The following is a 16,844-nucleotide window of genomic DNA, read 5'->3' on the forward strand; positions in this document are numbered from 1 at the left end:
AGGGAACAAAGGACAGAAGTACCACAAAGTCAGGACACAGAAGGAGGGGAACCCTAGAGTTTTCCCAAAGTACTGTGTAGAGGGAGATTCTAAACCATGGCACTGCAGGGAGGAAAGTAGGCAAAACCCAGTGTTCTTTCTTGAGCTGAGGAGATGGACCTGGGAGTCCAGGTAAATGAAGAGACCGGAGGGCAGGATACCAAAGAGATTACAGCTGCACCCAGAGGAGGAGCGAGTTCTGGAGGACTACAGGACTGAGCATTCCTCAATTCATGTAACATGAATCCCTTAAGGGCAGGAGAGGGCCTGTCTTCCTGGAACAGGAAAAGTCTTTGAAGAAATACAAGTTGAAATTTTTCAGGATTTTATGAAAATGACGTACCCACCACAGACCCCAAAGTCACAATGATCCCCAATGATCCCCAAAGAAACATGAAGAAAACCACACCACGTAAGACAAAAATGATGCAGCCTTCTTACCAGAAACAATACAAGCCAGAAGAGAGAAGAATTAAGTACTAAAAGGAAAAAAAAATCATCTACCTAGAACTCTACATCCAGGAAAAGTATCTTTCAGAAATAGAGGCAACACTGTAAAATTCAAGCCAGACAACTGGTAATACCTGGTTAATAATATTCATCCCTGTTCCATCATCACAGAAAACATATAATATCAGTATGCTCCATTTTCAGTGATGCAAAATTGGATCATCCAGCTAAATTTTATCCTCCAGGTCTTTCAACTATACAGTGTCTCTTTTCAATTAATAAGCAATTTGATAGGTGGTATTTTGAGATTACGTGCATAGTCTATAAATACTTTTCATGCAATTATTTTTGTATTCACTGATTATCTTGCTTGAATAAATTATAGAGGCAGAAATAGAGGCAAAATAAAGAAATAGAGGCAAAATACTTTTTCATACTTTTAAAATATTACTTTTAAAATTTATTTTCATATATGTATAAACTATCACCAGCACACTTGTACTGACAAAAAATGTAAGGAGGTCCTTTAGAAAGAAAGAAAAACAGTATCAGATGAAAAAAATGAATCTACATAAAGGAATAAATAGCCCCAGAAATGTTTACTACATGGGTAATCATAATGTTTTTCATTTTATTTAAATCTCTTTAAAGATAACTAAAGATCACTTCATGGCAAATAGACGGGGAGACAATGGAAACAGTGACAGACTTTATTTTCTTGGGCTCCAAAATCACTGCAGATGGTGACTGCAGCCATGAAATTAAAAGATGCTTGCTCCTTGGAAGAAAAGCTATGACAAACCTAGACAGCATATTAAAAAGCAGAGACATTATACCAACAAAGGTCCATATAGTCAAAGCTATGGTTTTTCCAGTAGTCATGTATGGGTGTGAGAGACGGACCATAAAGAAAGTTGAGCACTGAAAAACTGATGCTTTTGAACTGTGCCATTGGAGAAGATCCTTGAGAGCCCCTGGGACTGCAAGGATATCAAACTTTTCAATCCAAAAGGAAATCAGTCCTGAATATTCATTGGAAGGACTGATGCTGAAGCTGAAGTTCCAGTACTTTGGTTACCTGATACAAAGAACTGACTCATTGGAAAAGACTCTGATGCTGGGAAAGATTGAAGGCAGGAGGAGAAGGGGGACGACAGAGGATGAGATGGTTGGATGGCATCACCGACTCGATGGACAGGAGTTCAAGCAGGCTCTGGGAGTTAGTAATGGACAGGGAAGCCTGGCGTGCTGCCATCAGTCCATGAGGTCGCAAAGAGTCAGACATGACTGAGCAACTGAACTGTACTGAAAGATAATTAAATGTTTAAAGTAAAAACAACGATTGTGAGACGTATAACATCTGAAGATGTAACGTGTGGAAACAAAGGGGCAAAGTTCAAGAAGGGAGAAGTGGATGTATTCTAGGTTTTTTATACTATTTGTGAACTGGTACTACAGTCTACGGGGTCGCAAAGAGTCGGACATGACTGAGCAACTTCACAATCGCTTGAAGGCATATAAAAGTAGCTTAAGTGAAGTCGCTCAGTCATGTCCGACTCTTTGCGACCCCATGGACAGTAGCCAACCAGGCTCCTCTGTTCATGGGATTTTCCAGGCAAGAATACTGGAGTGGGTTGCCATTTCTGATAAGTTAAAGATGGATACCATAAGTATTAAGGCAGCTATTTTTGTAAAGTTATTATAAGCCAACACAAAAGATAAAATAAATCATGAAAATTCTCAATTTATCCAAAAGTCAGCAAAAACAAAAAGAGAGAAAAAGATAACAAAGAAATAATAGTACAAGGAGAAAATAAAATCACAAGCTCCTAAAATAAAACCCAAATATACTAATAATCATCTTACATTTTTTTCATGGTCTAAGTAACCCAATTGAAAGGCAGAGATAGTCAGATTTGATTTAAAAAATAGGATCCTACTATATGCTAACATACACACAAACCCACACATATACACACTTTAAGTGTAAAAGCACCTTAAAAGTGGAGAGGGGAGAGAAATATTATGTTAATTAAAATAAGATTTTAATGGTTACTACATTATTATCAAAGTAGATTTTACACTAAAGCATATTTCCAGGGGTAAAAAGTCATTTAATTACGACAAAGGAGTCATTTGTCAAGAGGTACATGGTAATCTTAGACATTTATTCACCTATTGACAGTATTTCAAAATACATAAAGCAAAAACTGATAGAACTGCAAAAAAAAAATAAAGAACGTACAATTAGAGTCAAGAGATTTCAACACTACTCACAGTAACTGACAGGACAAGTAGAACAATTAGAAAAGCAGCAATGATGTAGAAGATTTGAACCATACTATCAACCAATCTGGCATAATTAGTATTTACAGAAAATCTTAACCAACAACCAAATACACATTCTTTTTAATTGCACACAAGAAAACTTATCAAAATAAACCATATTCTTGTTCATAATCCAACAGTTAACAAACTTAAAAGGGTTCAAAGGATGTTCTCTGGTGACAGCTGAATTAAATTAGAAATCAATAACAGAAAAATATCTAGGAATTCACTGATGTGTTTAAAACCTTAAAAAAAATATTCTAAATAACCCATGCATCAAAGAGGAAATTAGAAAGTATTTTGATCTGAATGATAAAATATAACATATCAACACTTGTGTCATGCAAAGGAAAAAAATACCTAGAGGAAAGTCAATAGCATTAAGTACCTCTGTAAGAAAAAAGATCTCAAATAACTTCAGTTTCCACTTAATAAATCAGAAAAGATTAAAACCTAAAAATTAAGTAAGCATAAGATAGTAAATGATATGGCTCCAAGAGAAAAATCAATGAAATAAAAAAAACAAAAACAACAGAGAAAAACCAAAGATATCAAAAGCTAGTTCTTTCTTTCAATAAAAAAAAATTTTTTTAAGGAAAAAACCCAACAACAAGAACAACAAAATTGCAAGCCTAGATGGTTTCACTGGTATATTCATAGAAGGAAAACACCAATTTTACACAAACTCTTTCAGAAAATTGAAGTCAGAAACACTTCCCAATTCACTCGGTCAAATAAGTATTATTCTAATTCCCAAACCAAAGACATTACAGGAAAACCACAAACCAGTCTTCATCATAGAATACAGATGCAAAAAATTTTTAAACATCTTAGCAAATCGAATCCTACAGTATATTAAAAACCAACAGTGCATTGTGAGGTAAGTAACATGCTAGGAATGCAAAGTTGGGTTCTTATCCAAGAAAAACAGCAACAAACAAAACTAGAAATAGGTGGGAACTTCCTAAACCTAATAAAGGACAGCTATAAAAAACGTATAGCTATCATATATAAAATGAGCAAGAAGGTAAGAATGTTCACTCTAACCACTTTTATTCAACATTGTATTGGAAGACCTAATTAGTATATTAGGGCAAGAAAAAGAAATGGCATTAAGATTGAAGGAGAAAATAAAATGTCTATTTGCACATGATGTGATTATCTATGTAGAATATGCTATGAAATCTTTAATATGTAAAGAAATCTACAAAAGATCTAGAGGGGTTCCTCAGTTGTAGGATATGATATGAATATGCAAATAGGAATGAGTTTATATTATCAAAAACAATTAGAAACTGGATTTTTGAAAATACCTTTATAATAGCCTCAATAGATATGAATAATTAAGGATAAATCTGACAAAAGATGCATCAGACCAATCCAATGAAAATTACAAAATGTTAAAGATTAAATTTATTTAAATAAATGTTAAGAGATCAAAGACAATGAAGATGTCTATAGTTCGTTCTTTGATCAAAAGACTCAATATTGTTAAGTAGTCCAATCTCTCTAAACCAATTTATACTCATTTCAATATTATCTGGGATTGTGATGGTTTCATGGGTGGGTATGTATACATCAAATTGTATACCTTAAACGTGTGGTTTATTGTGAGTCTATTATAACCTCCTTTAAAGCTGCTTAAAAACAGTATTGAAACAGAAGTCCCTAGGCGCTCAGCATGGCACCTGCACTGAGCCAGGACTGGTAAGTATTTCACTCCTAGGAATAGCAGTAGCAACAACAATTAACAGTGATAAAAAAAGTAAGCCTTAAGAACTCAGCTCAACACACTCTCCTGTTTATCTGGGGTTTGCCCCATCGCTCCACCAAAACTGTTCTGACCAAGTCACCTATGACTTTTAAGTTGCTAAATCAATGACTTTCAAACATCATCTTACTTAACACGTCTGCATGGCTGCTGTTGTTCAGTCACTCAGTGCTGTCTGACTCTTTGCAACCCCATGGTCTGCAGCACACCAGGCCTCTCTGTCCTTCACTATCTCCTGGAGTTTGCTCAAATTCATGTCTCTTGAGTCAGTGACACCATCCATCGCACTGGACACGTGTTATCCTCATCCTCGAAATAGGTTCTTCACTTGGCTTCCAGGACACTGTCTGGCTCTCCTCCTACATTTCTGGCCAGTCTGTCACTGGCTCTTGGATGAGTGGGAGCCTGACCACCCACTCTTGGAGAGCTGCGGAGTTCGCTCCTTGATGCTCTATTCTTTTCTAACCACCCTCACTCCCCATTGAGTCTCAGAGTTCGAATACCAGCTGCTTGCCAAGGTCTTCAACTTTATTCTTCCAATCTCTAGCTCCAGACAGCTCAAATCACTATGTAGACATCGAACAACTATTGTGGTGAGAAGACTCTTGAGAGTCCCTTGGACAGCAAGGAGATAAAACACAGTCAGTCCTAAAGGAAACCAACCCTGAATATTTGTTGGAAGGACTGATGCTGATGCTGAAGATCAATACTTTGGTCACATGATGTGAAGAGCCGACTCACTGGAAAAGACCCCGATGCTGGGAAAGACTGAGGGCAAGAGGAGAAGAGGGTGGCAGAGAATGAAATGGTTAGATGGCATCACCAACTCGCTGCACATAAGTTTGAGCAAATTCTGGGAGATGGTGAAGGAATAGGGAAGCCTGGCGTGCTGCAGTCCATGGGGTCACAAAGAGTCGGACACATCTTAGCAACTGAACAACAGCCGTAACATGTCCAGTCTGAACACATGACCTTCCCCCTCTCATCAATGGCAACTCCACTCTGCATGTGCTCAGACTAAAACCCTCTGTCCCTCACACCCACATCCACTCTATCTGAAAATCCTCTTGGCTCTGTTGTCAAAGTATATCCAGACTCTGACAACTCAATTCTCCTTGTCACCCTTGAATAGCTTACCTTCATAGCTTTTCTGAACCACTGTAACCACCTCCTAACTGGCCTATTTCTCCCTTTGCCTCCCAATGGTCTGTTCGCAGTTTAAGAACCAAAATGTGCCTGTAAAACATATAAATCTCCTGGCAGTCCAGTGGTTAGGACTCCACACTTTCACTGTAGAGGGCCTGGGTTCAATCCTTGGTTGGGGAACTAAGTTCCCACAAGCCACAGAGTGCAACCAAAAAAAAAATAAATAATCACCTCTCAAGGTTTAAACAGGAAACCTACACAGTCTTCCCATTTCAGAGTACAAGCCAAGATCCTTAGAAAGGTCACTAAGTTCTCTACATGGTCAACCCTCCCCTAGTCTCTATCACTCAAATCATACCCCTCACCTTTCACTCTGTTCTAGCCACAGCAGATTTTAGTTCCTGGAGCATGCCAGTACTCCTGGCCTCAGGACCTTGGCACAAGCTGCCTAGAATATTTCTCCACCCCCAACCTGGTCTATATAGCTCCCTCGACCCCCTCCCTTCAGGGTCAAGTCAAAGGTCAACTTCTTGATGAGATCTTTCCTGGCCACACTATCCAAAAAAAAAAAAAGTAACCTTCTGCCCACCCCAATCCCAAAACTTTATACCTTCCTTTTCCTGCTTTTTTTTTCCTCTCTACACTTACCAACATATGACATAATATATATTTATTTATCTAAGGTATTGTCTCTGTCCATTACTGGAATGTAAACCCCATGCAGATAGATATTTCTGTTTGGATTATTCATGGTTGTAGCCCCAGTAGCAGAGCCTGGCACATAGTAGGGCTAAATGCATTTGCAGTAAGAGAGAGAGAGGGGAAGAATAAAGATGAATAAATGGAGACAATAAAGAACTGTCAGCTGTGGGTTCATAAAGACTGCATTTTACACCTCTTCCAAATGAAAGCCAGGAACCCCCAGAACATACTCTAAGCAGCAACAAAGTGGGGAGAGACTTGGACTAGATATTGGTGGTATGGATTACAGCTCTTGCTCTGAAATAGCCTCATGACCGTGGGCTCCTAACCTCCCTGGGCTTCAGTTTCCCAATGGACAAATGAGAGAATGAAAAGTAAAGATGTTGAAAGGGCATCCAGCAATACAGTTCTGTGACCTGGAAATCCAAAGACACAGGTAAGAAAAATGATGCTGTTAAGGAAGGTACCACAGGTATTCTACGTAACAGATTTTCTTAGACACGAACACAAGGAAATGCTTTACTCACCAGCCTCCAGAGAAGGAATCAGTAAAGTCATGAAACAAAGAAGCCTGAGTAATACTTTCATATTCTCCTGGAGAAACAAACAAACAAAAATTTAAAAAGTAACTATTCACCGCAAATCTCTAAAGCTATATACATTGACTCCCCACCTGGCTTCACCCTCACCCCCAAGTCACACTGATAGGCTAGTCTCCCTACATCGTTTATGTGATCATGCTTTGTGATGCGAAATGGGTAAAAGGAGGATGAACATTTTTAACAGAACTGGGGACAAGCTCAGATAATTTAAGATGAACAAAACTTCCATCATCTGTGCCATCATTCATTTCCATTTAAATTTCCCCGAAATCCAACCTATGCTACATCCCAAGTAGACTACTCACTAGACCATCAAAGCATCTTGTCTCTACTTAGATGGATGGGTTGCCCGCCTAGAACACATCCACTGTCAGGACCCATGTGCAAAGCCCCAGACTTCCAGATCCTGCCAAAGGTCACACCTTCCCTTTATAACGTATGACACTAAACCCTTTGGATGAAATGGCACAGCTGCATAGAAATGAACCAGAAAGACTGCAAGACATAATATATTACAATTGGGTTGGTTCTTATGATTGTTCTAGTAAGCCCCAGAAAAGGCTTACTAGAGCTTTCAATTTAAAATTTCTACAATAAACATGTATTAACCTTACCAAAAAAAACCCCAAAAAAACCTCCACAGCCCTCTGCATAGTTGAGAAGCCACACCAACAGAGCAGCAGCTACAACAGGCATTGACCAGCCACCAGGCTATATATTAAACTGAGGTCCTGGTGGTGCTTTAGCCACTGAGTTGCGTCCAGCTCTTGCGACCTTGTGGACTGTAGCCCACTAGGCTCCTCTGTCCATGGAATTTCTCAGCCAACAATACTGGAGTGGGTTGTCATTTCTTCCTCCAGGGGAACTTCCTGACCCAGGGACAGAACCCAGGTTTCCTGCATTGCAGGCAGATTGTTTACAGACTGAGCCACCAGGGAAGCCCCTGGTAACCTGTGATTTTGATTTCATAACATTCTGTCCATATCCATGGCAGGGGGCATAATCAGGTCAAGCATTTGACTGATGCCAGAAGGAAAGCATGCCCAGGGTCTTATCCATTAAACATCACTAAAATAATATCAATTGGAATTGAAAAAGGAAAAAAAAAATACTCCTTTTGCCTACCTTTCTAAACTACTCAAGCCCACATGAAGGCCCCTTTTCCTTTTGGAATGTTCCTGTTCGGTACTCCTGAGGTGGAAGCAGGGGGTGGAGGTGGAGTTGCAATTATGTGCACCAAACTCCAATCTCCTGCTTCCAATGAATTTATGAAAGTGAGAAAAGTGTTAATTCACTCAGTCATATCTGACTCTTTGCGACCCCATGGACTATAGCCCACCAGACTCCTCTGTCCATGGGATTTCCCAGGCAAGAATCCTGGAGTGGGTTGCCATATCCATCTCCAGGGGATCTTCTTGACCCAGGGATTGAACCTAGATCTCCTGCATTGCAGGCAGATTCTTTACCATCTGAGCCACTAGGGAAGCCCCTAATGTACAAGTTTATCCAACAACCTATGAATTCCTCATATTCCACAGGCCTCAAAGCAAATTTATTCTCCCCACCAAACTTGCTCTCCACCTCAGTGATAGGGACAACTCTGCCATGTGCACGCATGCACACACACACACACACACACTGCATGCACGCGTGTGCACACACGCACCCCCAATGAGAGATGCCGGCTCAGTGACCCTGACGCCTGCCACCCCAGAGCTGCTCTCGCCAGCACTAACTGGTCCATCTCCAGGGATTACCAAACTGGTTGAACCAGAGATTACCAAATGATCAGGTCAAAACACCTGCACTGGCTCCCCAGTGCACCCCAAACAGTCCACAGCCCTGAGCACAGCTCCTTGGTGCTGAGGCTCTGACTGCTCCCTTCAGACTCAAGCCTCCGCCTCCCTGTTCCCCGCCCCTCCACTGTCAGCCTTCACCTTGCCCTGTGCTCCAACCCCAGAGCCCTTGGCTTGGCTCTGCCCTTCACCTCCCAAGGTCCCTCCCAATCCATCCGGTCTCAACCAGGGTCACCCTCCTCCCACCACCCCAGGGAGCCCCCAGTACACTTGCCTGGCTATTCCTTCCTCCTCTGGGCCCCCACAGCAACCAGCATGAATGTAATAACGTATGTCACTGCTGTTACCCCAGGACAGGAAGCCCCACGGGGACAGGAACCACAGCTTCCCTATCACTGCATCCAGCACTGTGCTGAGCTGGGAATTCAGAAGCCCATGGTAAGTGCTCACAGGATGGCTGAGAAAATGAACTAAAAAATAGCTGTCCTCTATACCCAACCTTGGGGGCAGTGTCCAGGGCAGACCATATAATCTCATGCTTTGGAAAAATATCTGTCGTTTTAGTTTTACAGAAGATGAGACTTGCCTAATTTTCTCTAGCCATAAGTTACTTGCAAACACAAAATATTTTAACTAAGACATCACAAACCCAGATTCTAATAACATGAAATCATTAGAATGTTACCTGAAAAATATTCTATTTAAGGGGGAAGGGAGGGTGAGATAAATTGAGAGGGTAGCAGGGAAACATATACATTCAGTTCAGTTCAGTTCAGTCGCTCAGTCTTGTCCAACTCTTTGCGACCCCATGAACTGCAGCACACCAGGCCTCCCTGTCCATCACCATCTCCTGGAGTTCACGCAGACTCAACGTCCATTGAGTCGGTGATGCCATCCAGCCATCTCATCCTCTGTCATCCCCTTCTCCTCCTGCCCCCAATCCCTCTCAGCATCAGAGTCTTTTCCAGTGAGTCAATTCTTTGCATGAGGTGGCCAAAGTACTGGAGTTTCAGCTTTAGCATCATTCCCTCCAAAGAAATCCCAGGGCTGATCTCCTTCAGAATGGACTGGTTGGATCTCCTTGCAGTCCAAGGGACTCTCAAGAATCTTCTCCAACACCACAGTTCAAAAGCATCAATTCTTCAGCGCTCAGCCTTCTTCACAGTCCAACTCTCACATCCATACATGACCACAGGAAAAACCATAGCCTTGACTAGATGGACCTTTGTTGGCAAAGTAATGTCTCTGCTTTTCAGTGTGCTATCTAGGTTGGTCATAACTTTCCTTCCAAGGAGTAAGTGTCTTAATTTCATGGCTGCAGTCCCCATCTGCAGTGATTTTGGAGCCCCCCAAAAATAAAGTCTGACACTGTTTCCACTGTTTCCCCATCTATTTCCCATGAAATGATGGGACCAGATGCCATGATCTTCGTTTTCTGAATGTTGAGCTTTAAGCCAACTTTTTCACTCTCCTCTTTCACTTTCATCAAGATGCTTTTTAGTTCCTCTTTCTGCCACAAGGGTGGTGTCATCTGCATATCTGAGGTTATTGATATTTCTCCCAGGAATCTTGATTCCAGCTTGTGCTTCTTCCAGTCCAGCGTTTCTCATGATGTACTCTGCATATAAGTTAAATAAGCAGGGTGACAATATACAGCCTTGACGTACTCCTTCTCCTATTTGGAACCAGTCTGTTGTTCCATGTCCAGTTCTAACTGTTGCTTCCTGACCTGCATATAGGTTTCTCAAGAGGCAGGTCAGGTGGTCTGGTATTCCCATCTCTTTCAGAATTTTCCACAGTTTATTGTGATCCACACAGTCAAAGGCTTTGCCATAGTCAATAAAGCAGAAATGGATGTTTTTCTGGAACTCTCTTGCTTTTTCCATGATCCAGCAGATGTTGGCAATTTGATCTCTGGTCCCTCTGCCTTTTCTAAAACCAGCTTAAACATCTGGAAGTTCACAGTTCATGTATTGCTGAAGCCTGGCTTGGAAAATTTTGAGCATTACTTTACTAGCATGTGAGATGAGTGCAATTGTGCGGTAGTTTGAGCATTCTTTGACATTGCCTTTCTTTGGGATTGGAATGAAAACTGACCTTTTCCAGTCCTGTGGCCACTGCTGAGTTTTCCAAATTTGCTGGCATATTGAGTGCAGCACTTTCACAGCATCATCTTTCAGGATTTGAAATAGCTCCACTAGAACTCCATCACCTCCACACAGCGTGGGCGACTGCGACAGCGCACATAACGTGGCCAAGAGGAGCTACCCCACGTTCAAGGTCAGGGGCCAAAGCCGAGAGTGCCAGGCTGGGCACAGGAGGACCCCATGCCCGAGGGGCGGCGGCCAAGAGGAGTTACCCCACGTCCGAGGCCAGGGGTGGCAGCCGAGAGTGCCAGGCTGTGACAGGGCAGGAGCAGCCAAGAGGAGCTACCCCCAGCCTGAGGCCAGGGGCGGCGGCCAGGAGGAGCTACCCCACGCCCAAGGAGCGGTGGCTGCACGGGCGCAGGAGGGCCTAGAGGAACATATACGTTACTGTAAAACAGATAGCTAGTGGAAATTTGGTGTATGAACTCAAACTGGGGCTCTGTGACAACCTAGAGGGTTGGGATGGGGTGAGAGGTGAGAAGGAGGTTCCATAGGGAGGGGACATATGTGACTTATGACTGATGCATGTTGATGTATGGCAGAAACCAACACAACATTAAAAATTAATTATCCTCCAATTAAAAATGAATTTTAAAAAGTGGTATTAAAAGGTATAAAAATGTTACAATGTGCTTTTAAAATACAGGCACATCTTATTTTATTGCACTTCGCTTTACTGTACTTCACAAATGTTGTGTTTTGTTTTTTTTTAAACAAATTCAAGGTTTGTGGCAACCCCTCGTTGACCCCATCTACTGGAAAAGTGACCCCACGTTTCCAACACCATCTGCTCCTTTCATGTCTGTGTCACACTTTGGTAATTCTCACAACATTTCAAACCTTTTCATTTCTATTATGTTTATGCTCGTCAGTGGTCTTTGATGTTACTACTGTAATTTGTTTTGGGGTTATCACGAACCATGTCCATAAAAGACAGCAAACTAAATTGACAAATATTTTGTGTGTTCTGGCATCTCCATCAACTGGCAGTCCCTCAGTGCTCTCCTTGGGCCTCCCTGTTCCCTGAGACACAAATATTGAAATTAGGCCAACTAATAACCCTACAATGGCCTCTAAGTGTTCAAGTGAGAGGAAGAATCAATGTGGCAAAGTTCACTGCTGTCTTATTTTTTTTTTTTTTGCTGTCTTATTTTTTAAAAATTGCCATGGCCATCCCAATCTTCAGCAACCACTCCTGTGATCAGTCAGCAGCCATCAATATTGAGAGCAGATCAGACCCTCCACCAGCAAAAAGGCTGTAACTCACTGAAGCTTCAGATGGTGGTCAGCACTTTTTTAGCAATAAAGTATTTTTTAGTTAAGGTACATACATCGCTTTTTTATTGCTCATTTAATAGACTGCAGTATGGTATAAACTTTTATATGTGCTTTGAAACAACAAATGTGTGACTTGCGTTACTGTGGTGATCTAGAACCCAACTGCAGTATCTCTGAGGTGTGCCTGCAAACGCAGGGAATAAAAGACATTCTAAGCATGAGAGACCAGCCTCGTCTCAGATGGCGCAGTGGTGAAGAATCTGCCTGCCAATGCAGGATTTGGATTTAATCCCTAGGTTGGGAAGATCCCTTGGAGTAAGAAACGGCAACCCACTCCGGTATTCTTGCCTGGAAAATCCCACGTACAGAGGAGCCTGGCGGGCTACAGTGTTCGGGGTCGCTAAGAGTCAGATACAACTGAGTGACTGAACACACACATACACACACACAAGCCTGAGAAACACCTCCATTCCCATTCTCCTCCACTTACCCTCAGCATGAGGAAAATGATGTCTATACCTGGTTCAAGCCTTGAAACCTACCTCAGAGCAGTAAGGCCACATTCCTTAAATATCCTGTAATTCTGACATTTTATTCACATAAATTAGCCTTCTCCCAAAATAATCGAGATTAACAATATTATCATCATATTTACCTTTAAACGGTACTCAGATTATCAAATAAGATAGGAGGCTTTGACGTCCTGCCGTCTGGTTTATTAACTCTGTCACCCCGAGGAAGTGTGTTTTAAATCTCTACAATACAGAGGAAGAAAATAAAGGGTTAATGCATTTCCCAATTACCTGTTCCAGGTCAATCCATAACCCATATTTGTTTATTAAAAATGAGATAAAGACATCACAAAATCAACTGAATTCTGCCAGCTGTTAGTTACAAGCTCTGGCTTGCTCGATGAGTAGACAGAGAAGACAAGGAAGGTGCCAAGCTGAATTCATAGTGTGTGCGTCTGAAGATGTATCTCCAAATTAATTGTGGGCAAGCAATGCTTAATAACGACCAGTCCAAGACCAGCGTGATCTTGGACATAACTTCTCCTCGTGCAGTTTCCTCATCTACACAGGTGATGATGACTTCAGAGCCCTTTGTATCCTGTTAGATACATAAAGCACTTCCCAGGTGGCTCAGGGTAAGGAATCTGCCTGCCAGTTCAGGAGATGCAAGAGACATGGGTTCTATCCCTGGGTCAGGAAGACCCCTGGAGAAGGGAATGGCAACTCACTCCTGTATTCTTTCCTGGGAAATTCCATAGACAGAGGAACCTGGAGGGCATAGACAGTCCCTGGGATGGCAGAAGAGTCAGACAAGACTTAGCAACTGAGAATGCACATACGCAGAATCATAAAACACAGGAGACCAGCCCCAGGCGTCCAGGTTTTACTTCACCTGTCCTGGAACTGTTCTGGGAAAAAGGAGGTGGGAGACGCCCCCTTCCCCTCCACAGGGGACTTTCTATCCCCTGATGAATCCCTGTCATTCCCAGGACTCTAGGGCCAGGGGATCAGCTCCAAACCATGGGATGGGGGTTAAGAGTCACATAACCCAGGGAGCAAGGACAGTGGAGAAGAAGCAGGTAAAGAGGCACCACCCAAGGCCACGCTAAACATGCTCCCAACCAAAATTAACAAAATCCCCCTTATGCCCCAAAGTGACACAAAAATTCCAAGAGCAAAGCCAAACCGGACTAGCTTTTACCCTGAGAGTCCTTGAAAGGTTGGCCAAGTCAGAAAATCCCTCAGCGACATTCATGTTCTGTTGTATGCCAGGCAAAATGGGAGTGCCGGAGACAAAAATAATTTTAAAAATTCAAAATAGAGACTTCCCTGGTTGTCCAGTGGTGAAGACTGCACTTCCAACATAAGGAGCACAGGTTCAATCCCTGGTCGGGGAACCAGGGACCCCACATGCCACTCAGTGTGGCCAAAAATAAATAAAATATGATTTAAAAATTCAAAGTAAATCAAGTGAAATATAAAATGAGAACCTGCTCTTCAAGACGCTCACAATTTAGGCATCAGCCATATGTACAGGAAGATCCCCTGGAGAAGGAAATGGCAGCCCACTCCAGTATTCTTGCCTGGAGAATTCCATGGACAGAGGAGCCTGGTGCGCTACAGTCCAGGGGGTTGCACAGAGTCAGACACGACTGAGTGACTAACACTTTCACTTCACTTTCACATGTGATCACAAGACACATCCCACATACCCACACTGGATAGTGTGTTTCAGTTCCCCCTTTGGATAAAATTGGAACCATGATAAGAGTATTTGTCCTTAAAGGACTATTGTGGGGATTAAATGAGCTACCACATGTGAAGGGCTTAGAACACTGTCTCGCAAATGATCACTCTGAGTTAAAACTGTTATCAGTCATCTCATGTGGCACCCCACTCCAGTACTCTTGCCTGGAAAATCCCATGGATGGAGGAGCCTGGTGGGCTGCCGTCTATGGGGTCGTGCAGAGTCGGACACGACTGAAGCGACTTAGCAGCAGCAGCATGTTCTGATGATAGATATAAGTTCTGGTAAAATTATTTTGAGGTATCCATTCATTTCTTTACTCATTCACTGCTGAGTGAATGAGTAAAGTCAATATACAGTCAATATATAGTCATTGGTATATCTACCACATGACTGTATATTGAAGATCTACCACATGCCTTGAAAGGAAAGCTATGACCAATCTAGACAGCGTATTAAAAAGCAGAGATATCACTTTGCTGACAAACGTTTGTATAGTCAAAACTATGATTTTTCCAGTGGTCATGTATGGATGTGAGAGTTGGACCATAAAGAAGTCTGAGCGCCAAAGAATTTTGAACTGTGAATTTTGAACTTTTGAACTGTGGTGCTGGAAAAGACTCTTGAGAGTCCTCTGGACTGCAAGGAGATCAAACTAGTCAACCATGAAGGAAATCAACCCTGAATATTCACTGGAAGGAGAGTTGGACTATAAATAAAGCTGAGCGCAGAAGAATTGATGCTTTTGAACTGTGGTGTTGGGGAAGACTCTTGAGAGTCCTTTGGACTGCAAGGAGATCCAACCAGTCCATTCTAAAGGAGATCAGCCCTGGGCGTTCTTTGGAAGGACTGGTTTTGAAGCCGAAACTCCAATACTTTGGCCACCTCATGTGAAGAGCTGACTCATTTGAAAAGACCCTGATGCTGGGAAAGACTGAGGGCAGGAGGAGAAGGGGATGACAGAGGATGAGATGGTTGGATGGCATCACTGACTCAATGGACATGAGTTTGAGCAAACTCCAGAGGACAGTCGGGGACAGGGGAGCCTGGCATGCTGCAGTTCATCACATCACAAAAAGTCAGACACAATCGAACAACAACTGTGTGCCTATGTCTATACTTGGTCCTGGGAACAAGACTAGAAATACTGACCCAGGGGCTCAAGGAGCTCACCAGCCAGCAGGGAGAGTGGGCATGTCCACTGAGTCACACCATGATCCGGACAGCTGCCCCAGGCGTGAGGTGAGCCTCATGGGGGGAGAGCACAGGGGAGATTCATCACATTCCTGACCGTAAGTCAGAGTTGAGGTGCAAAGCGGCAAAGCTTAGAGAGGCGGAAAGAGCCCAGAACATGCAGATCCTTGCTGAGGAGTGGGGACTGGAATCTGTAGGTGGCAAAACAACCACTGAAAGGCTTTAAGCCACAGAGTAGTGTACGATCAGATTTTTTTTTTAATGGAAATTTTGGCACCTACGTGGAATATAAATGGGAAATGAGTGAGGAGGCAGGGAGAGCAGGCAGCCAAGGAGGGGCCATCCAGGTTGAGCAGGGATGCAGGCATGAGCAGCCAACAGAGACAGACGAACAAAGTGAGACTCACTGGGAGGTAAGCCAGAGAAGCAGTGACTGAGTGGGTCTGGGACCCACTGGCCCTGAGTCACTCGTGTGGTGCCAGCAAGGGGCAGGGCAGGGTGAGGAGGGTGGGTTCCAGTACCCACAGAGCCGAGGAGATGCCCACAGGGGTGTCACTCGCTGCACCACCAGCCTGGGTCTCCTGGAACCACATGACAGACCCTGCGACCATGAGAGTTAGGTGAAAGTTAAGTGAAATCCACAGGGGATCTGGGACGACCTGGAGTTGAGACAGCTCAGACCTGTACTGGGAACATCATCACAAGATCACAGCTGGAGCGAAAGCGGGGTCACCTGGGAAAGTGGGTGGGCAGTGATTCTTTCTAGGGTCACAGACCCCTTCAGAAGTCAGATAAAACCACGGAGCTGTCCCAAAGAAAAACACACCGACAAAAACAAAATATTCTGTATACAGTGAGAGATAGTCCAGAACTACCTTAAACACGGTGGGAAGCTTCCGCTGTTGATGAGAGAAGGCGGGTGAGGCCCTGGGGTGAACCAGCCTGGTCACTGTGGAGAAGGTCGTTTCCTGTAGGAGGCGGGCCCACTTCTTAGGAGGGAGCTGGCATCTTCAGTGGCTGCAGCTGCCTGGGGAAGGAAGAGCACACACGTGAGCGTGAACTTGAATGGAGACGGTAAGTCATCCACCACTGCACAGGTCTCAAGGTGTCCAAAATAACAAAACAAGCTTGC

The 16,844-nt window shown here is 43.1% G+C and overlaps 1 protein-coding gene across 22 annotated transcripts in view; it reads right to left on the reverse strand.

Moving 5' to 3' along the window:
* Window positions 1-16,844, reverse strand: part of IL1R1 (interleukin 1 receptor type 1) — a 195,702-nt gene that overhangs the window by 20,973 nt on the left and 157,885 nt on the right. For all 22 annotated transcript variants that reach the window (XM_086327820.1, XM_086327821.1, XM_086327816.1 and 19 more), the window contains 3 exons: window positions 16,588-16,739; window positions 12,915-13,014; window positions 6,964-7,030 (listed from right to left, as the gene is read on the reverse strand). In XM_086327820.1, coding sequence (XP_086183946.1) covers window positions 6,964-7,024 — 61 coding nt within the window. In that variant the 5' untranslated portion in view covers window positions 7,025-7,030; window positions 12,915-13,014; window positions 16,588-16,739. The remainder of the gene's footprint in view (window positions 1-6,963; window positions 7,031-12,914; window positions 13,015-16,587; window positions 16,740-16,844) is intronic.

Source organism: Bos grunniens, chromosome 11 (genome assembly GCF_055505025.1).
Source record: "Bos grunniens cultivar Pamir isolate PY7600 chromosome 11, Bosgru_T2T1.0, whole genome shotgun sequence".
Classification (NCBI taxonomy): Eukaryota; Metazoa; Chordata; class Mammalia; order Artiodactyla; family Bovidae; genus Bos; species Bos grunniens.